This window comes from Passer montanus, unplaced genomic scaffold, assembly GCF_014805655.1.
Source record: "Passer montanus isolate IOZ18808 unplaced genomic scaffold, ASM1480565v1 scaffold131, whole genome shotgun sequence".
NCBI lineage: Eukaryota > Metazoa > Chordata > Aves > Passeriformes > Passeridae > Passer > Passer montanus.
The window spans coordinates 967,020-992,637 of NW_024359944.1; the positions used below are offsets into that span (position 1 = coordinate 967,020).

At 43.3% G+C, this 25,618-nt stretch overlaps 1 protein-coding gene across 3 annotated transcripts in view; it reads left to right on the top strand.

Annotated features, from left to right (window-relative positions):
- NOTCH2 (notch receptor 2) overlaps window positions 1-25,618 on the top strand; it is a 73,545-nt gene that overhangs the window by 30,041 nt on the left and 17,886 nt on the right. Inside the window, exons 5-20 of one of the 3 annotated variants that reach the window (XM_039699257.1) lie at window positions 382-615; window positions 1,389-1,544; window positions 2,592-2,780; window positions 3,923-4,036; window positions 5,140-5,253; window positions 8,473-8,706; window positions 9,192-9,302; window positions 10,931-11,123; window positions 12,594-12,739; window positions 13,248-13,367; window positions 13,469-13,621; window positions 16,467-16,695; window positions 19,045-19,246; window positions 21,714-21,867; window positions 22,797-22,981; window positions 23,775-23,907. In XM_039699257.1, coding sequence (XP_039555191.1) covers window positions 382-615; window positions 1,389-1,544; window positions 2,592-2,780; window positions 3,923-4,036; window positions 5,140-5,253; window positions 8,473-8,706; window positions 9,192-9,302; window positions 10,931-11,123; window positions 12,594-12,739; window positions 13,248-13,367; window positions 13,469-13,621; window positions 16,467-16,695; window positions 19,045-19,246; window positions 21,714-21,867; window positions 22,797-22,981; window positions 23,775-23,907 — 2,667 coding nt within the window. The other 2 variants (XM_039699258.1, XR_005626535.1) reach the window with 2 other exon arrangements.

The following is a 25,618-nucleotide window of genomic DNA, read 5'->3' on the forward strand; positions in this document are numbered from 1 at the left end:
TCTGTTAGTCCCTCTGGCTGCCCTGCAGGCAGCCCTTCGTTCTTTTTGCATCTCACCTCCTCACAGGTGGGGATGTATCTCCAATGTGCTGCAGGCTGCCTGCTGGCGCTTGCACTGTGTGTGTTTAAAGTCACTATTTTTAAAGTCATTCTTTCAAAGTCATTTGCAGCCCAGCTCCTGCTTTGGGGTCGTTTAGGAATGCTGGTTGTCTTTGCCTGATTTGATGACCGTGCTGTGGAAGTTCTGGCACTGGAGGTTGCTGAATTGAGGAGCAGCAATCAGGGGAGAGCAGCATTCCCTTTGGTCACATTGTCTGTGCAAGAACCTCTGTGAGTCCGAGCATCTGAGGTGCCATTAAACCTGCTTGTTTCTGTGCCCCAGGCCAGTTTTGCACCGAGGATGTGGATGAATGCCAGCTCCAGCCCAATGCCTGCCAGAACGGGGGCACCTGCACCAACCACAACGGGGGCTATGCCTGCGTCTGTGTCAACGGCTGGAGCGGGGACGACTGCAGCAAGAACATCGACGACTGCTTCACTGCCTCCTGTGCCAACGGCTCCACCTGCATCGACAGGGTGGCTTCCTTCTCCTGCATCTGTCCAGAGGGGAAGGCAGGTGAGGGCGCATGACTTGCACAAGTCTGGCCACTTGTTTAAAGCGGTGTGGGTTTTTTATGCACTTCACCACCAGGAGGGAAAGCACTGTCTGTGAGCAAAGAGCTGTTAAACCCCTCTAGCCTGGGACAAAGAAATATTTGTGCCAGACTAGAAGACAACCTTAGTACAATTTAGGTTGCAAGGAAAAATCTTTTTCTAGCCCTTAGCAGAATCTGTATTTGCTTGAGAAGTTGCACATGAGTGTGACTTGCTCTATGACTTTATAATAATTGTCTGAATCCAAAAAGCAAATGTAGATATTTTTACATGATTGTGTTTAGGTCCTGGGCATCCTCACTGGTATAGCAGAAAATTTTCTGGTTTAGGTTAGGTGAAAGTGTATCTCCTGACTACATGGAAATAAAAGTGATCTGCATATCTGAATTAAAGTGAACTTCATGTGCACCTTTTCAGATGTCAGAAAAATTATCATGCTGGATTGAGAGAAGAATTAGTTAACTGCTCCAAGGCTGAGATTTTGATAATGGTCAGCCATTTTCCTGCTTCAGAAGTGCTGGAGACGCCTCTAAAGTAACATAATTTGTATTTAAATATGGTGTTCTATAAGTGTGTGATGAATTCCCTATGGTAGTTCATGGGCTCAAGCCTGTAAGATATTACTCAAGCTTCTCACTGTTTCTCTATCTGAAATATCAGGACACAGAATTTATGTAAAATACAGTCTAACTGCTGCATCTCTCTATTTTAATAAACTCTTGGATGCTTCTTTAGGTCTTCTGTGCCACTTGGATGATGCCTGTGTTAGCAATCCATGCCAGAAAGGTGCTCTCTGTGACACCAACCCTGTGAATGGAAACTACATCTGCACCTGTCCCCAGGGCCATAAGGGAGCAGACTGCACTGAGGATGTGGATGAATGTGCAATGGGTGAGTTCCTGTTTGCTCTCTGTGAGTGAAAGAATACACATTTTGTCATAGCTTCTCCATACACTTGCGACTCCTTTTGTGCCCTCCTCCTTCCTTTTCAGTGTCTTGAGATGCATTTTAAACCTTGTGTGAGACCTGGGGCAAAGGGCTGAGCTGGAATAGTTGTCCATGTTTGAGCTGGAATATGAAAATCCGGGGGATGCTTAACCATTCTTGAGCAAGAGGGCTTTAGCACTGTGTGGGGAATGCCTGCAAACAGATGTGATAATTAAGCTGTCCCTTAGAACTGCAATGAAAGCACGGCAGTTCGTGTGGGAGCTGTTGCAGCTATGGCCTGGGTAGGAATATATCAAGGCTCTTTGACAGCCAGAATATGGCTGGATCTTTTGAGTGCCTTCCAAGACTGGTGACCACGTGGGCTTTTAAAGCCGAGGTTCTCTGATAGCATGCTGTTGTGTTGTTTTGGGGATTAACTGGACTCTTAGAGACTTACTTACAGTTTTGTGAGTGCTCGTTCATGCTTCTAGAGAGTGATGCGTGAAGGTAATGCCTAACCAGCACATGGAAGGGTTGGAAAGAAGCACTTCTTTGAATTTCCTTCCTCAGTCTGCCTTGGACAAGAGTGCTGTTCCTTTCTGAGAACACAAGAAGGACAAGTTTGGCTGTTTTGTGGCTGTGGCGGCATCTTGTCAGCCTCAGGAATGAAGTAAATGTAAAATGTGATCTGGAAATAAAGCCTTGAAAACATTTAGTTCTCTAATCCCTGCTAGCTGATACTTTTCTCTTAAGAACTGTCACTAGTAATATGGAGCAGAGTTACTCCTCTGGCCCCTGATGGTGACAGCAATCCTTCTTTTTGCCCCTGACAGACAGGAAACTGCCACTGTTTTCTTCGGTGGCCTTGCCCCAGTGGGATGAACAATCTTTCCCCAACATTACTTGCCAGAAAGGAATGCCCATGAAAAGACCACGACTAATAAAGAATGCTGTGGCTTTCCTGCTCTGGGGAGAGGTTTTGACACACACCCGTCTTTACTTTCCTTGCAGCAAACAGCAATCCGTGTGAGCACGCCGGGAAATGCGTCAACACCGAGGGCTCTTTCCACTGTGAGTGTCTGAAGGGCTACACGGGACCTCGCTGTGAGATGGACATCAATGAGTGCCACTCAAACCCGTGCCAGAACGATGCCACCTGCCTGGATAAAATTGGAGGATTCACGTGTCTCTGCATGCCAGGTGAGGCAGTTCTGACAAAGTGGGACTTGCAGCATGGGAAGCTCATGAGGCAGAGCTCAGGGAGGGCTGCCAGCTCTGCTCACGTGCAGCACAAAGCTGCAAAGGGCTGAGGCTAAATGGTGGCAGAGAGCCTGCTGTGGTGGCACCAGCCAGGTGGACCTGGCATTTATGTGTGGGAGGGAGAAAGCAATTAGAGGGCTGAGAAAGAAACCAGTCTCTGCATCAGCAAGGAAGTTAGCCTTCTGAGCTGAGCATGTGTGAAAGTGTTTGTTACTACACCTGGTAAAGTGCATGTGTAGAGTCTTCTCTTCGGGAAAGCAAAGCAGGTGCAACCTTTAAAAGAGTGACCGTGTTTTGAGGTATGCATATGATGATTTTGGATAATGGTGTTTGGGGTTTTTCTTTGCTTAAAATACCCCAAATAATGTGAGCTCCCATTGAACTGAGGAAGTAATTGTAAAAAAAGCTACTCGATTGAAATTGTGCTTGTAAAATTTGCATGGTCAATGTAACCAATGACCAATGTTAGACTTCTGTTGTGCACTCTGATAGAAATGGGTGAAAAAACAAAAGGATGCAAGTTCGCAGTTGCACAGACTTATGAAGTACTAAAAACATAAATATAAATAAAGAATTGTGACCCCGGCAGGAGATCAGATGATACCCTGACGATTACAATGAGTTTTTATTAATATAGTATTTATTAATATATAGTATGTTTTGAAAGGTGGAACAGGAAAGGCTAGTCCCAAGTATTTCACCCTTCTTAATGTTTTTCTTGTACTCTGCCATTAGCTAAAAGCCCTTGAGCTAAAACTATCTGTTGTATTTGTTTATATACCTTTTACAAAGTAATTAACATAACCCCTTCTCAAGTAGAAGAAAACATTAGATGTGAATTCAGCATTGACTTCTGCTATTGCTGGTTAGGTGAGCATCTTCAGCAACAGTGAAACCTACACAATCGACATCCCTTTTAGCCTCTGGTGTGTGTTCTTACCTCATAGTTTCTGTCCAGACTGCAAACTTGCAATCAAACTCAGCTCAGACTTTCAGCACTGATATAAGAGGCAGTTACACTCTCAAGGGCACTTTCTACAGCCTTTAGTCAACTCTTCTTATTTTTTTCTATTTTTTAACAGGTTTTAAAGGAGTTCACTGTGAAGAAGATATTGATGAATGCCTAAGTAATCCCTGTGTGAACAATGGAGTGTGTCTTGATAAAGTCAACCGCTTCCTCTGTGTCTGTCCTCCTGGTGAGTTCTCATTTCTGGAAGCTTTTCCTGCTTCACCCTACCAAGAACTGCACAGGTCTTGTGGGTGAAATGTTTCTTGTGAGTTTCTGTTGTTCTGGGCAGTGAGTGAGTGAGTTGCAATCACTATGAAATCAGAATAGTTTCATGTTGGTTGCAATAATATTGTTCCTGTAACTGGGTAAGCACTGACAAACACACAGTTGGACACCTCCTCTAAAAGGGCAGCTGGCAACACGAGCTTCTGTTGTTGTGGAAACTATCGTGAGATTCTCAGCACGTTTTAAAGATCAGACCCTCTGCTCATTTTTTGTCTTTTTCTGAGGTTTTTAGGCAGAAGCTGGTTTTGCATCAGTATAGTTTATGGTGCTTACATGAGGAGTGAGATGAATTGGGCTCCACTAGAAAAGAAAAAGAGCTGAGCTGAGGGATCAATGTTAGCTGTAGAGTGAACATCACCTGTTTTCTTCATGGCTTACAAGAAATTTTGAGTTCAGCATTTACATGACAAAAGCCTACTCTGCATCCCTTCTTATTGACTAATGATGTTCAGGCTCTTGCTTTGGTTTCTTCCTCCAAGAAGAATTCCTCATGTTTTTTTCCCCTCAAACTGCCCAAGGATCTGCATCACCTGACATCACCTGTCAATACTTTGACTATTTCAAGAACTCTTTTGAAAGTTCCAGTGCTATTTTGCAGCACATTCCACACTGCTGTAGTAATTCTGGTCTGAAGGCTCTAGTGATGTATGCACTGTTGTTTTATTTTTAGCCACTTGCTTTGATTGCCTTAAAGATTTTTATTAGTGGGCTCTCAGCTTTACAGGAGGGCATACTGTCCAGTGGTGGACACCACTTGAGCTCCATCTGCTTTATTTCTCTCTGGCTTGGCCATCTCAGTTTTCAGGCTGACCTGGAGGACAGAACCTTTGAGGGTGGCTTGCAGGAGGAGGCAGTGCATGGTGCCTGTGCTTCATGATGCCACTGAGTGTAGATTGGCTCAACTTCTGTTTGGGTGGGCTTGGGGATTTGAGGGGTAATTCCTGACCGTGCAGCTGCCTAGCTGAGCTCCTTACAGTGTCTTCCACGTGTTTGTGCTCCTTTCAGGATTCAGTGGGGCCGTGTGCCAGATTGACATAGACGACTGTTCCAGCACGCCGTGTCTCAACGGAGCCAAATGCATTGACCGCCCCAACGGCTACGACTGCCAGTGTGCCACAGGTCAGTCTGGTGTTCAGAGCCCCTGGCTGCAGAGAACAAGGAACCTAGATACATGAAAGGCTGGTCTCAAAGATGTCGCTGTTTTTTCTTTCTTTCTCTGAAATGCTGCTTGTTTGTTGCAGAGCTTTGTCCACTCCTTTGTGCAGGGAGTAGTATTTAAGTAGAGGAAGCCTTTCACTTGTGGCAGTTCACAGTTGATGGGAGTTCTGGCCTCCCTCTTTCAGCACCATCTTTTGCTTCCCAGAAGATGACAGCTTCTTCTCTGTTAGCTATGGAATACACATATGGGAAAACATCAGTGTGAAAGCTCTTTTCTGGGGTTTACCTCCCTCTCTCCCAAGACAGATTATATCGTGTGCACTTGAAAAACAAGAGATGGGCAGAGCAGTGCTGCTGTGCGTTCTGATTTCTGTTGCATCTGGCTATTTTATGTCAAAAGGCTAAGACTGAAATGCAGTAACAGTCATGGAAGAAATTCCACTCAAAATTTGAGTGGAAATTATTTTAAATGATTTGTCAGGTACCACACAGAAATTTTGGCAGAGCTGTGGCCAGAACTCAGGTGGTTTTTAATGCCTGGTGAATTACATATTCAGAAGTGTCAGGTTTAATTATAGGATTTTCTTATCTTCAGACCTCCAGGGGTGATGTAGATATGTTTTTATTATCATTTTTACATCTGGTCAAATAAGAGGGTTAAGAGCTGTTATATTCTAATTCTCAGTGAGGAGCTACACTTGCTTGCTTTCAGGTCCCTGATACACTGCTCATGATACAGATAGAGGTATGAAATGCCTTGGCTTTAGCTCTTCCATTAGGGAAGAAGCTGAACAATTCCTGGAGCTGTCTTAGTCCCAGTAATGTGCAGTGAGGTTGGTTAGCTTTATGTGCAAATTTTCTCGTTTTGAATCATTCCAATAATCAAATTATTAAGGCAAATTTTTTTACTTCACTGCACAGAATGTAGCAGAGTTTAGCCTAAAAATAGCCTGTTTTTTCTCACATGTGGTCTCCACCATTCCCAAAGTTCCTGAAGAGGCACTGAATTTGTTGGAAGAAGGAGAATGCAATAGTTCTGACCAGGAGAGGAATAATTACTGTGGTCAGAATTTTCCTTTTTGACTACTTCATGTGACAAACCAAGCAGACACTTGCAAAAAGAAGGAAAAGTTCAAATCTTCTCTAAACTTGGAAACTGTTTTAGTCTTTCTCAGGCTGGGGTGTGTTCTGGGTGCTTTTGTTCACTGAGACTGCAGAGCTTACCAGGCCTGGGGTGGGTAGTGTAGAGGAGGACAGTCTGGAGAGCTGTGCCTTGAAACAAGTTCTGAATTTGGCACAAAACTGCATAAATCACTTCAATACAGAAATTCTAGGTATCCCAGCTGAGGAGGGAAGGCAGTTGCTTCCATGAAGGTAAATAATGTCATGGAGCATTTTCAGGCTGAAAGCAACCAAATGCATGTTACTGAAGCAGCAGTTCTTAGTAAAATCTGTGGTTAAATATTTGACTGAAAATGGAAGAGGGATGCTGTATTAGGGCTGTTTTCCATCCTGTCTGAAGGATTATCATATTCTATATTAAAATGTTTTTTTCCTGGTCTATCTCTTGTCTGCAAAAAGGGAAATCGTGTTTTGGTGAGGTATGTTCAGTTAAGAGATCCAGAAACATTCCTGATCTCTGAGTGGCTCAGTTGAGCTATAATAGCAGGCAAGGTAATGACTTTTGAATGAGCGTGTGCTAAGTATTAAATTTAATACTGAGAGCCTTCTGTAAGACTGAAATGTGGAATTCTTCCTGGGGCAGGAAGTTACTGGGCAGTAAGATTTGAGTATGTTCTTGCTCTGCTAATCTCATGGTCTGAGGGATGTGGTGTTCCCTGAACGGTAATTGCCGGCTGCCGACGTGATTGAAAACTGCAAAATGTTTGGCCAAATGCTGTACAGATAGCTCTATTTACTGCTTGCTTTTTGTCTTTTCTTTCCCTTCCGGCATTATTCCACTTCTCCTTCCCAGTGGTAGATCATGGCTTTTCTTTTCTTGGGTTGTTTCAGGTCTCTCCTCTTTTATTTGTGTCTGCCCTCTTTTTTTTTTCCCCTCTGCCACCATTTGTCCCCTTATCAGTTTGTTTTTCCTCCTTCCCTAACATCTTTTTATATCCATCTCTCTAACTAGCTTCCCTTCCCTCTCCCCACCCACTTCCACACCCATTCATCCAAGCATACGTTCGCAGAACTTGGAAATGTTAGCCGTCACCTGGTATGTTTGACCACAGAAATAACCACAAACCTGTATGAAAAATGGGGAGCCTCTTATCCACTTGTAATACTCAGGTGAGAACCACTCTTCAGCTGTTGAAATTCCCTGCAGCTTGGTTTGTATCAGTCTCCAGTTGGTGTCTTGAAATCTCAAGTTCTGCCTTCCTGATCTTCAGGTGCTGAAGGCAGTGTCTTGCTCCAAAACCTCAGCTCTGAAAAAAATTTATTTGAAATCTTCCCTGTCTTATATAGCTCTGCCCCATCATGGAGAGCAGGGCTCTTGAGGGACTTGTTTGCTGCCCTTAGCTTCCTGAACCCTCTAGCCCTTTTAGTGCATAGGTTCTGTCCCTCTCTGTTGCTCAGGATGTTTCCCAGCTGAAGCAGAATGAAACAGGCCACATTGCTGCTTGTTTTATTGCTCCTAACCAAGAGGTTGCATGCAGCCTGCAATGAGTTTGCAGTTGGTGCTTGATTGCAGTTACTGAAAAGTTTCCCAGTGAAGGAGGCAAGAAACTTTCTAATAAGCTGAGCTGCAGAAGCTTTGACATGAGCCAAGGGAGTTCCCTTGGGAAGGTTTCAGCAATCTTTGCAGTAATTTCACATCCTAACAAGGTCAGCCCCACTCTGTCCCCCTGATACTGTGCAGAAGAAATAATGGCAGGAGTGTGCCTTCAGACAGTTTATACAGATGCAAGTAACTATTTCTGATGGAGATTTACATGTTTCCTCTCATGGCTACTGTTCCAAAACTGAAGGTGACCACTTCCAGGGCCAGGGTTCTCTGTGCATGCTGTGAGCAGTGGAGAGTGTTGTGTTCTGGGGCTGAAAATGAGTTGAGGTGCCCAGTTACCCTTTGTGCTCTCTGCCACTTTGCTGATTCTTGATACAATTCTTTCTATACCTGCATTATATTCACTGCAGCATCCTGCCTAAGTGAACTCCTTACTTATGGCTTTTCCTCAGGTTTTACTGGCTTTCTGTGTGAGGAGAACATCAACAACTGTCATCCTGATCCCTGCCACCACGGGGAATGCCAGGATGGCATTGATTCATACAGATGCATCTGCAACCCTGGCTACACGGGTGTCATATGCAGTGAGCAGATCGACGAGTGCCACAGCAATCCTTGCCTCCATCAAGGGCGCTGCATCGACCTCGTCAATGGCTACCAGTGCAACTGCTTGCTGGGCACCTCAGGTGTGTAAAACACCACTGGAAGGCTTGGATTCAAGCAGAATTCAAGCGTGTAATTATTTCTTGCCTGTGCTCTGGTGTGTGCTAAGTTGAGAGTATCGTTTTCACATTGCTTTTCCATGCTGAACTTTGGTGTGTTTGTGTGGATTGCCCAACCCTCGCTGGTGCTGCAACTGATCTTGGGAGAATTCGCTTCCTCTTTACTCCCAAAAAATCAGACCTGCAGAAAAATTAGGCATAGTGTTCAAAATGTTTATGCCTCTGTTTAAATATTTAGTACAAGTTCAGGGTCATATTTAGTCAGCACCCAGTGGCTCGGGTGACATTCCTTGGTGTTGCTTCTGCATCATCACCTTGTTTAAGTTGCCCCCAGCGTGCCTTTGAAGCATGTGGGATTCTTAATTTGGCTATTTTGGGAAAACAGTTTTGTTGCCTTCTTTGTAAAATTTACCCTCCTTATTCCTCTAACTCCTTTATTTTTAATCCAGGACTAAACTGTGAGAATAACTTTGACGACTGTGCCAGTAACCCGTGCATTCATGGGGACTGTATCGATGGCATTAATCGCTACAACTGTGCCTGCAAACCTGGATTTACAGGTAAAGTCAGCTACCCAAGGGCTCTGAATTGTTTTCAAGATGGTTATCCGAGTAGCCAGGGAAGTGTTCTTTGCATACTGACTGCAAAGGATTCGGTTGGTGTCTCAGTAAATCCTTCTAATCTTTGGATCTTAGCATCTTACATTACAGCCAGTTCTACCAAACAGAAAAATGGCCTAATCTGTGCTGTGAAATGCCATTCTTGTTAGGTAATTAAGTCCAATTCATGGTTCTTGGGTTTATAACAAATAAACCCACGTGACTTTGGTTTATTATTTACAGCCTCTTTCCAGGGACCGAGAGATTGTGGACAATATGGAGAGGTGTTTGATTAGACTCTGCCTTGGGCTCTGACCATGAGCAGTATTTCTATGTCTGTGAAATCAGAACATTAACTTGGTGTTCTCATGAAGTCTTTAGATGAATAATCTGATTTTTTTCAGTACTTCTCTGTTATAGCATGGTCTGTTCTGTTTTCTTTTTAAACTACAAAATTTCTCTGGTACAATCAAAGTGGGGCTGAAAAAAGAAGTGGTTAAACACCTCTGGATCCATGTTTAGAGCTCTGAGCCAACATCAGGACTTTTCTGATGGCTAGAGCACATCTCACCACCGTTTGTAAGGGCATCTGTGTTTTGAGCCATGTAGGGTAACATAAAGTAATCATTGTGAGGCAGTTGGTGCTGTTTATTACAGCTTTCTTATCATGTTTGTTACTGTTTATTACTGAATGATTCTGGTTAGAATAGATCTGAAATGCATTAGAGCACTAAAATGTTTCATGTGTCTTGTGCTTTTCTCTTGGGGTCTTTCTAAACTCCTGATGCTCCTTCCTTCCCTCCTATGGCTCTGGCATGATGGAACTCTGTAGTTCCCAGAATAAGATGAGGGATGATGCTGATCATTCATGCCTACCATTCTACTTGGTTGCTGGCATTCCATATTTGTTATCCTGCTGGATCTCTTACTGTTGCACTGTTAAAATAATGCAGTAATGTGATGAATTGGCATATTCCAGTCTTCAAGGAGCTGGCTTGCATGGGGTCTTGGTACTTTGTAATTTCCTTCTGTTAAAAATGCTTTCAGCTTACTGCATCATTCACTCTGTTTAGCTTTCCAGCCTTACAAGTCCTTTTGGTCACTGCTTCAAGGATCTTGCAGTCGTAATCAGAGGCAGGCAAAACAGGAAACGGTGTTTTTTAGAGCCCCTTTTGCGCAATAAACCACAAGAACTGTATTTACTGCAGACATTTGGGCACTATTGGTTGTTCAAAGGGTAGGTACTTCAAAGCAGAGGAGCAGGGCTACGACAAGTGGAGCTCAAGAGGTTTGTTGCAAGCATGATACAGCTGAGTGGTTTTTGCTTTCCTAATCAATATTAACTGGTGATTTTGGTGGAGATTCTGGAATAGTTTGTAAATACTTGCTGAGTGTAAGTGCTGTTTTCCAAGCACAGTGAAGTGCTGCATCTCTCAGAAACGCTTCTCTTGGCTTGAGTTAAAGCACGGAGGCATGTGAGCTCCATGCTGCTGCCTTGGCTTCCCTGAGCTGTGTGTGCTCTTGCAGAGGTGCAAAGCAAGCAGTGTTCTAAGAAATGCAGCTCAGGAAGTGCTGATTTTTCCCTCCAGGCCCCCGGTGCAACGTGGACATCGACGAGTGCACGTCCAGCCCGTGCCACAACGGCGGCACGTGCATCAACGAGGTGAACGGCTTTCGGTGTGTGTGCCCCGAGGGCTTCCACCACCCGCACTGCCAGCCCCAGGCTGATGGCTGCCTCAGCAGCCCCTGCGTGCACGGCAACTGCACGCACACTGCCACTGGGTGAGCCCTCGCTGAGCCCCCCTGCCGTCCTCTGCCTTCTCTGTCCAGACTTCCAGCTCTAGATTTTTCTCTCATTTCTCAGATTAGCATCCCAATTTATCTCATGCCTGTGACATCATCACAGTGAGGTGTAGATCTTCATTCACCAGCTGGTGTTTCAACATAGGTTTTTCTGTCCTGCCTTGTGTTGTTTGCTGGTTTTGCACGGGCAAGGGGTGCAGGATGTACTGCCACCATCTAGAGGGAGGGTTTGGTGATTCTAGTGAGCTAAGTGAATGCAATTAAAATAAAGAAATGGTTCCAAATTAAATCTTTGGGGAGCAGCAGCAATCTATTCCATCAAAACTTAAAGCATTGAGCATGGGGACTGTCTTTATTGGCTAGTAGTGTTCTTCCTATCCAAACGCTGTATCAAAGAACAGGCTGACAACTTTTGCTCTAGGGATGGGTATTTCACCCAGGACACTTTGTGCACTGCTGAGATCTTGTCAGCTTTACTCATATTGTTGCATGTCTGAGAAAAGAAAGGAAAATTCTCTCTGGGTCTTTTGATGGCAGTAGTTGCTTCTGAATTTTCCCATGCAGGAAGACAAAATGCTGATTTTTGGGAGCCCTAAATCAGATTTCTTTTTGGTAATGGTGAGTCTGGGTTTGTGCAAGTTCCCAGCTATACACAGAATAGCCTCCCAAATATGTGCTGTATCCTGGGAAGTGTTGTCAGTACTTGGGCAAGGAAGTGATTTGCTGCTGCAGGTAGCTCTCTAGGGCAGGATGCAGCACCTTCCCTGGAGCTGACAGGAAAGCTGCTTTTATTGCTAATTGAGCCTCCTTGAAAGCGTGGAAAACAGATTTTTGTTCATCTTGTGTGTTGTCTGTCACTTTGCATTTGTACCCACGTACACCTGACACTGTGCCAGGTGAAAGGAGCTGTGTTTGCAGGGCAGGGACAGAGGCCAGGGTGTGCTGTGTGCCCTGAGCCCAGGCTGATTCACCAAGTCCTTGCTTCTACATCATGTGGGTGAGGTGCTCAACTGCAGAGTTTGAAACATGATGGAGAAGATTGCTCCTGCTCCCAGCCAGCTGTTTTTATTTGAAACCACTATTTGGTATTAAATCAGTCTAGTTATCTTTGGAACCTATTGTTCTCCTCCACTTCTTTTTTTCCCCAATCTTTTTTTTTTGTTTCTGTCTTTGTTTGAATATGTTGAGATGGTCTTATCAAAGCAGAAACATACTGCTGGTTGACTGAACACTTTGTGAAAACTGTAATGAGGGAAGTGTGGTTTTAAGGGAGGGTTTATTTTCAGTATTTTCTGAATACTGAAACTGTACAGCTGGGGTAAGCAATCCAAAGTAACTTAGGGCTCTTCTCAAGAGGGTTCCTCTGGTTTTCTCTCTAAAACTAATCTCAGAAACTGGTAGAGGAGTTACTTCAAAATGTCCTAAATTAATGCTGGTTTTCCTTTCAAGGTACAAGTGTGTCTGCGACCCAGGCTGGATAGGAGATTACTGTTCAACAGAAGGGAATGAATGTAAATCAAACCCGTGCCAGAATGGAGGAACGTGTGAGGATCTGTTGAATTCATACAGATGTACCTGTAGGAAAGGATTCAAAGGTGACAATTCAGAGAAAATTTGTTATCTTTTCCCTTTTTACTTCATTGCACCTTTAGGGTAATTTCTTTTCATTAAACTTTGTGGAAATAGTAATCAAGGTGGGAAATGCCATGGCTCTATGAAGTTAAATTAGTCCGTTCCTGTAGACATGATACAATAATAGAATACTTGACAAGGTCTTGTCTAAGCCTTGGTTGGAATCATTAAAAAAATGTCCCATTGGAAGCTTATCTTAATTTTCTTTGTAAATTATGAAATTTACATAAATGCACTGGAAATTGGAGGGGCATTAAACTCAAAATGACTATGGCTGCTTCTACACTGAGCCTGTGAAAAGTGCTCTGCTCTCCTTTTCCTTCTGCTGAGATTTTTCAAAATGTGGCAGTGCTGTCCACTGCAGTGTGGGGTAATCACACAGTGTGAGTTACAACCTCTTTGTTCATTCTTCCAAGAAGCACCAAGCTCTTAGCAGCACATTCTTCTGCTTTTTCCCATTCTGTTCTCCAGGTGTGAACTGCCAGGTAGTGGTTTCTCCTTGTTCCCCTAATCCTTGTGAGAACTCGGGAGTCTGCCAAGAATCTCCTGACTCTGAAGGCTACACCTGCCAGTGTGCCCCTGGCTGGGAAGGTGAGGTGGATGGGTTGTGCTTTCAGTGCCCAGCGTGCTGCTCTGAGCCTCCTGGCCATTGCTTTGGGAGGGGTCTCACCCTTGGGCTCTGCACCTTTCAGGGGAAAGATGCACAGTGGATATTGACGAGTGTCTCTCCAAGCCCTGCAAGAACCATGCCCTGTGCCACAACATCCAGGGCAGTTACCTGTGCGAGTGCCGGCCTGGCTTCACCGGAGCGGACTGTGACAGCAACATCGACGACTGCCTGGCAAGTGGGTATCAGCACCTGGCTCTGGGTTTCCCTGTCTTTCCCAAGAATAAATTTGCTGACTGCTGTTTGACAGGTTGGGAAGGGTCTTTTATGATCTCTTGCCAAAGGGAAAAAAACCCCAAACTTCAGCTTTGGAATGTTTGAGGCAGTCAAATTCCATCGTGTTCGGCTGCTAGAAATGGACCACGGTGTCCCAAGTGATGGCAGCTGTTGTTCCCAGATCCTTAACTTGAAAAGGCCCTTAGAGTTTACATACCTTAATAAGAAGCACTGTTAAATGCAAAATTATATTTGCCTGAAATTTTAATCCATCAAGCTGAAGTGCCACTGCAGGGCTTACCTGTATTTCAACGTTCAGTTTGATTGAGGTGTGGTGGGAATCTGGGGAGTCCTTCCGGAAATGTCTGTCTGACATTAATATTCTGGGAAGAGTGGGTCCTGTTGCAGTTCCAGTTAATCCATATTTGAAAACAAATTAAGAGCAGGAAGGCCCTCTGTTCTGGAATAGGTATCAGTTGCAGGAGGGTAGCCCATACACTGATGAGTACTGGAACAGCTCAAATTGCAAGAAAACAAGTATTAATTTCATGTCCTTGACACTGCTGTTTGTAAAGAAAACCAAATGCATAGTAGTTTCTTTTTCTTACTGGGCATATTTTATATGACCATCAGATAAAATCAGAGTCTCCTGAGAAATACCACGTGTTTAAAAGTTCATCTGTTACTATTTGAAAAGTGCTTTATCAAACCTTGGAGGAGTTCACAATGCTGTAATTCTTAGATTGGCCAGGCCTTTAAAAAAAACCCAACCAAATGAACAGAATAACCCAAAGAAACCACCCTGAAACAAAACAAAACAAAAAACCAAACCAAATCCCCTGGTTTTTACTATCAGCTTAAATCCAAAATGGAGTATTGAAGACTTTAGGCGTGAATTTAGCAAATTGTGTTTTGCATTGGAAAAAAAATGTAAATTCATGACTGCTGTAGAGAGGGATCCAAACAAGTCTATTAGCAAAAGTTACCGTGGGAGCCCCCAGAGCAGCATTCGAAGAAGTTCTGAGGTGTCTGGCTCAGGCTGAGCTTTTAATTCCTTCTTTCTGAGCAGACAGGTACGGCACAAAAAATGTCACGGTGCAGTGACCCAGAGCTTTGCTTACTGAAGCCAACAAAATCATTGCCTGTCCTGTTAGTTTTTGTGTGGGTGCCTGAAGATAAAAACGTTCTCCAAGTGTTCAGCTTTCCCTCTGGAACAGCTGGGACATCTCTCTCCCTCCTCCTAAGTGTTCTGAGAGCTGTGGGATTCACCCCGTGTTGTCTTAGGCAGCACACCCATGAGGCTGAAGAAGCATTTCACATTACTGCCACAGCTGATTTCATTTAGCATAACAAAAACCTTCCATGCCTTGAGCCAAATGTCTTTAATCTATGAAGCAAACAAACCCTCCAACACCAGGAACTTATTGAAAAGTTGATACCCGAGTCTCCTTCTGTCAGTAAATGTGTGGCACAGAGAATTAATGCACAGCTTTTGGCTTCACTCATACATGGCTGACTGCCACAGACACAACATTTTATAGCTGCCAGGGGTCTTGCTTTGAATGTGCTTTTTCTCTGCAGTAGTCAAATGACCTTTAAATGGATGCAGGTGTGTCTCATAATACAAATTCTTAACATGTGAGCATATTTCTCAGTCAATAAATGAGCTTTAATTACCTTTCACATTTCTTTTCTTCATTTCCCAGTAAACACAATTAGCTTTTGATACTTACGATAAACTGCAAATTTTTGGTGGAGTCTATTTGCATTTTCAAGTTCATATTTTAGTAGTACTTAAAGGCAGTCCTAAAGCCAAAAAAAGGCTCAGTAAGCTATTTTTCAACCCCTTTCTTTCTCCTTTTTCTCTCCCCCCTCTCAGTTTCCCTCTCTGCCTTCATATAGTAGGCTTTTGCTCTGTGGAATGCAGAGTAGAAAAGGAATCTGGCTTCAGGAATGTGGGTCTTAAATCCAAAAGTGGAAGGAGAAAAGCAGGAAGAAATTACTGAACGGCAGAAATCTTTCAGGCAGATTGATACTTGTGGAAGCAGAAGAATACAGTAGTAGGTGGTGGCTTAGACCAAAACCAGTAATATGCAAGTAGCAAGAGCATGGCAGGGAAAAGGAAAATATCAAGAAATGCAGTGATTGAGGAGAATCCTTGGTAGTGTAGGAGTTTGTGAGCTTTTCTGCCAGCCTTTCCCCAGTCAGTCTGTGATGCTGGGAAAGATGTCAAGTGCTCAGTAGTGCATAAGTGCTCATATGTGTGCTAATATACACATGCAGGTTTGATTTGATGGGACTGCTGTCATGCTGAAAATTAATCACGCAAGTTCTCTCTTGTGTTAAGCAGAGTCTGTGCTGAGTTCTCTGATAAATAAAACTTGGTAAGGAAGAAGAAACAGTTGCTGCTCTGTTTTTATTGTATCAGTAGGCATCTGTCACAAAAGCAGCATTTGAATTTTAAACCAAGAGGCTTTGGGTTTTGGTTGAACAAATTCCAGCAGAGAAACCTTTAGGCCCTGAAGGTTGGCATTGATCCACACGTCCTTGGAAATTTCTAATAATGCTTTGCAGTTACCTGTTCCATAAAGGCCCTGAAGGTTGGCATTGATCCACACGTCCTTGGAAATTTCTAATTAATAATGCTTTGCAGTTATCCATTCCATAAAATGGCTGAGAAAAACCTGTCAGTACTCTGTCCCACTCTGGGCTGTGTGACCCCTTTTTTTCTCTGTATAAACAGCTGCTCTAGGCCTGGCCCTTCACTGTCACCCATGCTAACACTTTCTGTGGTGCTTCTGTCCTAGATCCGTGCCAGAACGGAGGCTCGTGCGTGGACGAGATCAACTCCTTCTCGTGCATCTGCCTGCCCGGCTTTCAGGGGGAGAGGTGTCAGACAGACACCAACGAGTGCCTGAGTGAGCCCTGCAGGAACGGGGGCACCTGCACCCACTACGTCAACAGCTACACCTGCAGGTGCCCGCCGGGCTTCCAGGGCACCAACTGCGAGAGCAACATCGACGAGTGCACCGACAGGTGAGGCACCTGCACCCTGCCTGCCCTGCCCTCCGGCCAGTCCTGCTCAGGAGCAGCTTCTCGCCACGGCACTTCTCCTTTCCTGCCATTTGGCACAGGCACACTTGGGATTCTTGCAAGGAAAGCTGGCTTAGCTGAAACACAGTTGCCTGGTCCTCAGTTTCTTCTGACGTTCTTCCAACGGTTCCATTACAGCATAAATGTGATAGAGTTTAACAAAAGTTAAAACAGGGATGCTAGCTTATTGAAATATAAATAATTCATATTTTTATAAGACCACTATCACATAGGGGAGGGGAAATAATTGGTTATGAATGGTTACTCTGTTGAGAAATACAAAAGCTGCAGAAATGGAAGCAATGGCCAACTTAGAAAAGCAGCAAAAATAAATTAGTCCTGAGTTGCTGACAACAAATAATATGAAGAAGAAACCAGGAGAAACACTAATTCCACTAAATTCTGTATTGGAAAGATTTAATCATCAGAGATCTTTTAATGCTCACAAAAATAAAAAATTGGATGTGGTTTAACAGTGTTGAGATAAAACCTGAGGTCATTGTAAAGGGGGTGGTATGGAACTGAGTTAAAATGCTCAACAGCTGGTCCTCATAGAAATGGTTCATGTGGTAGTTTTAAGAGCTCTTTGAGAGTTAAACATGTGATTCCATCATCTGCCTGCATATTTATTTTAAGCTTTGTTCGGATTGATGTAAGTGACTTCAGATACTCAAATGGGAAAAAATTCTAACAACTTCTTTAAAACTTGCAATGGTTAAAAAATAATTAGAAGTACTCTGTTCTAGTCTGATTACCAGAGACAAATTATGCAAAACTCTTGGTTTTATCAAGTATTTTCTGTACAAATAGAAAAGATATTTCCTACCTTTCATAAAATTGCATTTGAGGAGGAGGTATTTTAATATCTTTTTCTTAAGAGCAGGATTGTGTCACCAGTGAGGGTGTGTTTCATTTGCACAACAGTTGTTGAATCGAGTGGAGTATGCTGGGTGTTTTAGCAGAACTCCTGGCTCTTCCTTGAGGTTCATCCTGTTTTTGTTTTTGTTATCAGTCAGGACAGGAACCAGTCTTGCAGGTATGAATTAAGGATGTAGCAATTTTCAATGCTCTGCCAAGCTAAACCAGTCACACCTTCTCAACCAAAATTACTGAGCTGTTCTTAAGAGCACTGTGGTGGTTGGCTAATTTGAATTTGGGTCAAATGATTCTTCCTTGTGTTGTGTGAGAAGCTGCGTGTGAGAGAGTGCCCTCTCCTTTTGGTACCTGGTTTCAGTGAAGCACACCAGGTGATTGGCATCCCCTGCTTTGCCATGAGTTGCCATGAGGGGAAACAGCAGTTTGCTCTCCCTCTGAAACAGAATTCAGCCCCCAAGACAGAGGAGCTTCTCTGATGAGCAGTTCAGTGTTTGATAAGTAGGTTAATGCTGGCTTCTGAGTTGGAATTTCAATATTTAAAACTTGCTTCCCTGCACTGGGAGTTCAGGGAGGTGAGTCAGGGGCTCCTCTCGTGGAAATACCCTTTAACAGGGCACACAGCAGAGAGCAGGCATGAATTTGGTTTGTGTGCTTTATCAAACTGATTATCTCAAGTCTGATCTAGCATTAGTCTCAGAGGAGCAGGAGTTCCTTTACAAGGAAAACTGAGTCAATTTTGCATGAGTCAATTCCCCAAACGTTCCCAGTCCCTTCTCCCTAGGACACCTAATCTGGCAGAATTTCATATGATCAGAAGATTTGGGGGGAGGGGGATAATTCCTTTGATCTGAATTCTGCCAGGGCATGTATGAGTAGTTTTACAAATCAGGATTTAAGATTCTCATGAGAAGAGAAGGAAGGGATTTAGCAATACCAATACTTTCACATAATTTCAGTGAAGAACATGCTTGTGTTTTGCATGTTGTATAAACTTTTTCCTTGAGAAACCATACCCCTGATTCCTTTGAAGACTTAAAAAAAAAGGCAAATTGTTTTGTTTCTCATAATTTGTAATACAACTGTAATTTGTAATAAAATGTATCAGTTTGAGCAAGCCACACGAGGTAGTGTTTGTGGTCACATTGAAGCTGGCAAGATTTCATTAAATTAGTTGCATCCATCACTAATGACTCATTAAAACCCTGCTTTACTTTCTTGGTCTGCTGAGGTAAAAGTGAACTGGAATTCCCTAGGATTGCTGTTTTCTGCTTGATTCTTCTTCAGCCAGAAGTTAGCAGTGATCAAAAGATCCTGTTATCTGCTTTTCTCCCGTATTTCAGTCATGTTTATGTTCCCTTTTGTCTGTGAGCTAATTGCATTTTGTCTCAGCTTACCTTTCTTCCTCCTCCCTTGCAGCTCCTGTTTCAATGGAGGCACTTGTGTGGATGGAATCAATTCCTTCACCTGCCAGTGCCCCGTGGGGTTCACGGGCCCCTTCTGCCTGACAGAAATCAACGAGTGTGACTCCCATCCCTGCCTCAACAGGGGCACCTGTGTGGACAGCCTGGGCACCTACAGGTGTATCTGTCCCTTGGGCTACACTGGCAAGAACTGCAAGGTGGGTGACTTCTTGTGGCGTTGTTGTTTGAGCTGTCCAGCAGCAGAGGTGACACTGGAGAGGTGTGGGGTGGCTGAGCTCTTGTTCCCTCAGTCCTAGTGAGGGCTGGTTGGCCTGTTAGGTGCCCCTGTTCAAAACTGGAAATCATGGAATGAGCTGGGAGAAACCGTAAAGATCATCTAGGTCTACATCCCTGTCTGTTTGCCAGGAGGAGAAAAGTGGTTATTTATGAGAACAGGTGCCACTGGAACTTTCTAGATTTGTTTTCTTAAATGAAAACCAGCTGTTACCCTGGAAAATGGCTCCATTTCATCCAAAGCATAAAATTGTCCTGATTGAAGACAGAGTCATGTATTAAAAAAAAACCCCAACTAAACAAACCAGCAAACAAGCACAAAGCAAAAAAAGATTATCAGTCTGATTAGCAGGATTCAGATTTAACTGGTTCATTTCTTACAGGGAGGTATATTTTAATCAGGGTTGATTGTAAATTTTTTTTTCATGAAAAGCCAGAAAATGTTTTGGGGCAGTAAATGACGTGCCTATTCACAACCTCAATAAAAATCTCCAGCCTTACTTGCACGCTGAAGTTCAGGCAGTTTCCAGTTTTCCACAGGAGCTGCAAACCCTGTATGCTGTAAATGACTGACTAGTGCCTATTAAAAACTCTAACTTGGCATGGCACAGTGGAAACAGAATGATGTTTTTCAAATCTGAATTCTTTTTTATTCTGTTCTTATCAAAACAGCAAGAATGATTTGAGACTATTTTTGGTTTTGGAATGGTAAACTCTGTATTGGCTTCCTTTACCAGCAGTCTTGAGTGCTTAAAAAAAAACCAAAAAAACCCCAACAAATGGTGAATTTCTTAAATTGCTGGAAAACACTACAATTTTGTAAGAATTTTGCAGGTCTCTTTCATGCCATCATGTCTTTGTAAAGCAGTGAATGTTGGAAATAAGCATTTCAGTGGCAGTGGGGGAGGTGCTTTTTCAGAAGTATGTTGCTAGACATTAAATTGTCAGGTCTGCTTCTAGGTATTGCTAATGGAGGAAGTGAATGCAAAGTAATGAAGTGACAGAAAAAAGCAGCCCCTCTGCTACCCTCATTATGCATTCTGGGCACACCACTTAAACCTCATTGGGAGAATTAGCATTGAGAGGGGTCTGAAGTACTGTGAAGTTCAGTAGTTCCTCTTCTGTTATGTTTGCTTTGTTTTTACTGGAGAAAAGGATTAATGTTCCTTTCCCCAAATTAAATGCTGTGGATTCTCAGAAGGTCTGCTTTATGTTCAGAGAAGCTTGATTGTAATGTATTACCCATTTTATACAAGGAACCAGAACTTTCTAAATTTAGATAAGTACTACTCAAAGCTGTACTGGGGAGATTTATAGATTACAGCTACACTGTAGTTCTTGTCTTAGTGGTAAACTGGCTTGACCTAATTAGCAAAGCTAAATAAGCAGGACAAAATCAGACAATGATTCATAAGTTTTAGAATTTGCATGTAAAACAGTCAGCTACTCATTACAAATGCACAAGCAAGAGGCTCGGTGTTTTTTCTTCTTCACGCTCAACTACATGTGATAAAACTTAATTCCAAGTTTCCTTTTGGTTGCCTGTGAAAGCACAGATTTCTTTTTTTTTTTTTACTTTAATCTTTGTGAGGAGACAGTTTGCATCTGAAAAGCAGAACTTTCTTCAATTGAAATTGCATTTTACAGCCAAAATTTGGTGCTACTCACTTTAAAAACCTCACCCTTCCTCAAGTCATCTTGAAATCAATCAAATAGCTGTATTAATTTGAAGATGAAATGCTTAAAAAGGGAATTATGGTTAGTGGCTGGTTTATATTACATCAGACAGTTATTTTTGGTCTTCACTTTCATATGATGATTTACTGAGTTTTAGACTCTTTGTTTCTATATGAGAAATCAAGAAAAGCAATATGCTTTGCTACATCTTCAGTTCATAAAACTGTTGTGGGGTTTCAGTTGAATCTTGGAAGACACAAAAGGTCAGAGAGACCACAGTGCAGCAAGTGGGGCCAAAAGGAGGTATGGCGAGCTAATGATAGAAAGGAAAAGTATGGATCAAAATGTGGAACACATCTGTCATGCTCAGAAAGCAGTGAAGATGGGGGAGTTAGGGAGAGTAGCTGGAAGCCTCCTGCTACCACGGAACTGAGATAAAACCCTATTTTCCCAAGCTGAGCCAGTGAAAGATCCAACTTCATGGTGAGGTGTGAGGATTTTGAAATAATGCTGCCATCTGGGGTTTATTCCTGTATTGACTTGCACTTTCCCAGGCACATGAGACTGTCAGTAAAGTACCTGGCTTAGCTTGGGAAGGACTGTCCTGCTCTTTCCAGTGCCATGGGGAACCTGTGTTGCAGAGCTCCGTTTCCTTGCATCTTGAGCTTGTTCTCCTGCATTTGCCGTGTTTCACGTGGGTTGTTTGCCCTGCAGTCTCTGGTGGACCTGTGCAGCAAGTCTCCCTGTAAGAACAAGGGCACGTGTGTGCAGACTCTGGCCCAGACGCGCTGTGTGTGCCCGCCCGGCTGGACCGGCGCCTACTGCGACGTGCCCAACGTCTCGTGCCAGGTGGCAGCTTCACAGAGAGGTAAATCAGCATCCTCTGTGCTTCAGCATCTCTGCGCCCAGGCAGCTCCTGTCCCCCTGCACTGGTGCACAGCCCGCAGAGCTTTGCCTCTGGGTGGTTGCTTCTCAAGTGAAAATACTCTGTGCGGCGTTGTGTTTGGGAGTCAAGGCTTCCTTGGTTCTCCCCATCACAGAAATAGCAGAAAGGAAAAATTAAGTATTTCATGGGGTCTCAGTTTCAGTAGTACTGTTTTACATGGACTGCTTTTTTGGAAAATACATCAGCTCTTCATGCTAAACACCAGGTTTCTGCTAATACCCAGGCAGGCCAGGGGTTAAGGCCATGCCCTTCTACAAGAAAGGCATCTTGGAACTACTGATAAGTATTTTTGCAGAGAATACTGATTACTGAGTAAACTATTCAGCCTTATAAGTTATACCATGGCCCCTCAAAGTAATAATTTTCTACTTCAGATGATGTATACTTATAAGATTTGGCTTTTAAGTGAATTTTGTCTGGCAACATGGCTTGTAGCCCAGGCAGATGGACACTGTCATGCCACTTTTGTCCAGAAAATCCAGACAAGCAGATTCAGTGTCAAAGGAGAAAGGTGTCAAGCTCCCATACTTTTTGGGGACATTCTGGGTACAAGCACTGAACCTTTGTAGAGCAGCAGTAGTACTTCAGGTATGTATTCACCAGCCAGTGCTAAAGTAACACAGCAGTACAAATACTTCATGCCAGTGTTGAATCCAACGATCCAAAGAGGACAGAGCAGTGACTTCATTTGTAAACCTGTTTTGGTTCTCATCCACTGTAATTTAAGGAGTAACTCTTCAGTTTTAAAGTTGCAACTGTTCAATTTGTTGGGCCTACCCATATCCATTCCTGTCTGAGCCGCCAGCACTGGCAGCAAATGTGTTTGCTCACTTGATTTAACTCTGCTTCAGGAGTCCCCGTGGACCAGCTGTGCCAGAACTCTGGTCACTGCCTCAACGTGGGGAACAGCCACCACTGCCAGTGCCAGGTGGGCTACACGGGCAGCTACTGCGAGGTGCAGCTGGACGAGTGTGACTCCAGCCCCTGCCAGAACGGGGCCACCTGCCGGGACCACCTGGGCGGGTACCAGTGCCAGGTGAGCTGGGGTTTGCTGGGAACGGGGTGAATGCTTGGGGCACAGTGAAACAAAGGCATCAGGAGAAATCAGAAACACCTGCAAGTGGTAAAGTGCCCTCAAATAGGGGATAAAAGCAGCCTGCACCTGAAAGGAGTTTTTAATTTGGCTGTAGTAAAAACAGTGCTCCTGAGAGGTTTTTATGAATTAAGAGGTATGGTTGGAAGGAGTTGTGGTTGATGAGATTTGAACTCTTTGTGTCATTGGAGAGGGGGTTCTTATCTGGAAAGGCTTTTTGCCTGAGGTGTGGTTTATATTAAAATATTTTTTAAATCTGTTAAAGGAATATTGTATTTTCCCTGTTGGGTGGGCAAAGTATCCCTTGCCTCCCAGGGTGGGAAATGCTTTCCACTACTTTCTGATTCCTAATGCTGATGCAGAGAGCAGTGTAGGCCATGAGATTCTTGTATATTAACCTCCCTAAGCTTTTTGGAATGGTAGAACACCTTGGAAGCCCATGTCCAGAGGGAAAGGATGAGTTTTATGTAAACCTTAAGCCAAAACTACTAAGCCAGTTTCGGTGCTGGAGGGTATCAGGATTTGATCTGCTGTGTTTGGCAGCAATCTAATCACTTGAATTCAAATTTGCAGTGCCCTGTTACGTGTCCCATGGGGAGCTGTGTGCTAAGCTGCTGGCTGTGCAGCCCTTACAATCACTTGCAGTCCTCATCTGCCCCACTGAGGGCTCCTGTGTCAGCGTTAGCCTTTCTGAGATGTCTGCTAACACCATTGACCCTTTTTCCTGTGCTGGCAGTGTGTGGCTGGATACCAGGGTGTCAACTGCGAGTACGAGGTGGATGAGTGCCAGTTCCAGCCCTGCCAGAACGGGGGCACCTGCATCGACCTGGTCAATCACTTCAAGTGCTCCTGCCCGCCAGGAACTCGGGGTAGGAAGCTCAGCAATTAAGTGAATGTTATTTAAGTGAATGTTAAGGGAGAATTTTCCTCTCCTCTCTGACTGCTGGTTTCACGAGACACAGTTTAAAGGGAATGCATTCTGTTCTTTGAAGAATGTTCCCAAAGTACACTGGGTCTCTTGGGATGCATATTTTCTCTTTAAAAATAAATGCTGGTTTTTTCCCTCGCTTTTAATTTTTTTTCTTTTAAAGAATAGGTCATGGCAGTGTCCCTTGGGAATGTGTGAGCCATCTTTGGCAATGTGGATGCATGAGATTGCTGTTAAGGTCTCTCCCAAACCTATCTGTTTTGATACAGTAAATCCAAGGTTTCTTTTTGGCTAAGGTGCTATGAAATAAGTAGGAAGCTTTCTTAGTTCTTGCATAACTTCCAATGTTCCACTTGCTTAAATTTTTGCCCTTCATTGTCCTCTGTTCTGGAGTCTTTTGTGGAAAAGAAGCTGAGCGACTCTAGGCTACCCTAAACTATTTCAGTATATTTGAGCTCTTTTATTAAAAGCTCCTTCAGGGGAAAAAAGTTGAAAAAGAAAAAAAAAACAACAGGAAAAAAAAGTAGTCCACAGTTTATATCAGTAGTTTTCAGTAAGCATGATTCCACAGCCTGTTTATTGTCAGGTTTCTTAAAACATAGCCTTCCCTTTTATATATTGCCTATGAACCTGGCTTCTATCTTTGAAAATATTCAGAATTTAATATTTTAACCCATCAGTAAATGCTTTCTCATTTTATGTTCTTTTTTGAGCTTATTTCCCAAGTCAGTTAAAAATTTTGCATTGCTCTGAACTTTTTCTCTCTGAAGTGTGTCACCTCAGTGTTGGCAAAATCTTCAGATGTCAGATAGAACTAAATTCTTGCTTCATAAAGCAAATTTAAGTACAATTATAAAATAATATATTTGCCTCTTGCCCATGCATATCACCAGTTCATCCACTTCAGTGTGGCTCTCAGCACATCTCTTCTCTCTGAATAAGGATTTATTTCATTGTAAATCATCGCTCTACCAATTCTTCCTGTATTGATCTTAATATTATTCTTCAATTATTAAAAAATAAGGCAAAAAATTGCAATAAAACAAAAGCAGAAACAAACCTGCTTTTCAGATCTCTACATCCAAGAGTGTATTTAGGTATCAGTACCTGCATTGCCAGAATTTCTGTATTCCACTAAATCCCCCACCATCCTCTGAGAGATTCTGAGTGTACTGCTTTTAATCCTTCAGTCTTTCTTTGTTGAGATTAATTACTTTCTGGGTGGGACAGTTTTGTTGGTTTTTGGGGTTGTTTTTTCTTTTGGGGAGGGGGGTTTGGTTTGGGGTTTTTTTGTTTTTTGTTTTTTTTTTTTTAATGAAAGGAGTTGAAGGAGACTTGATACAGTTATTTAGAATAGTAAAACTTAGCTTTTGTCCCTGGCCCAGTTTGTAATTAGTACTTTACTGATGCCAGTATAAGCATCCACCATATTTAGGTGAAGGATTTTATTTGCCCTGGGTAGAGCAACAGCAACAAACTTGCTCAGCTTCCCCTCTCTGCCCTTGTGCAGTGAAAGCAGAACCAGCACCAGACCTTGTCCCTTGAAAAGAAATCCCACAGGGAGGAGAAGAAATTGCCCTCCCTGGCTGTTGGTGGGGGTTTGCTGTAAGTCCCCAGAAGGCAGACTGGAGGAATCAGTGTTTTATCACAGC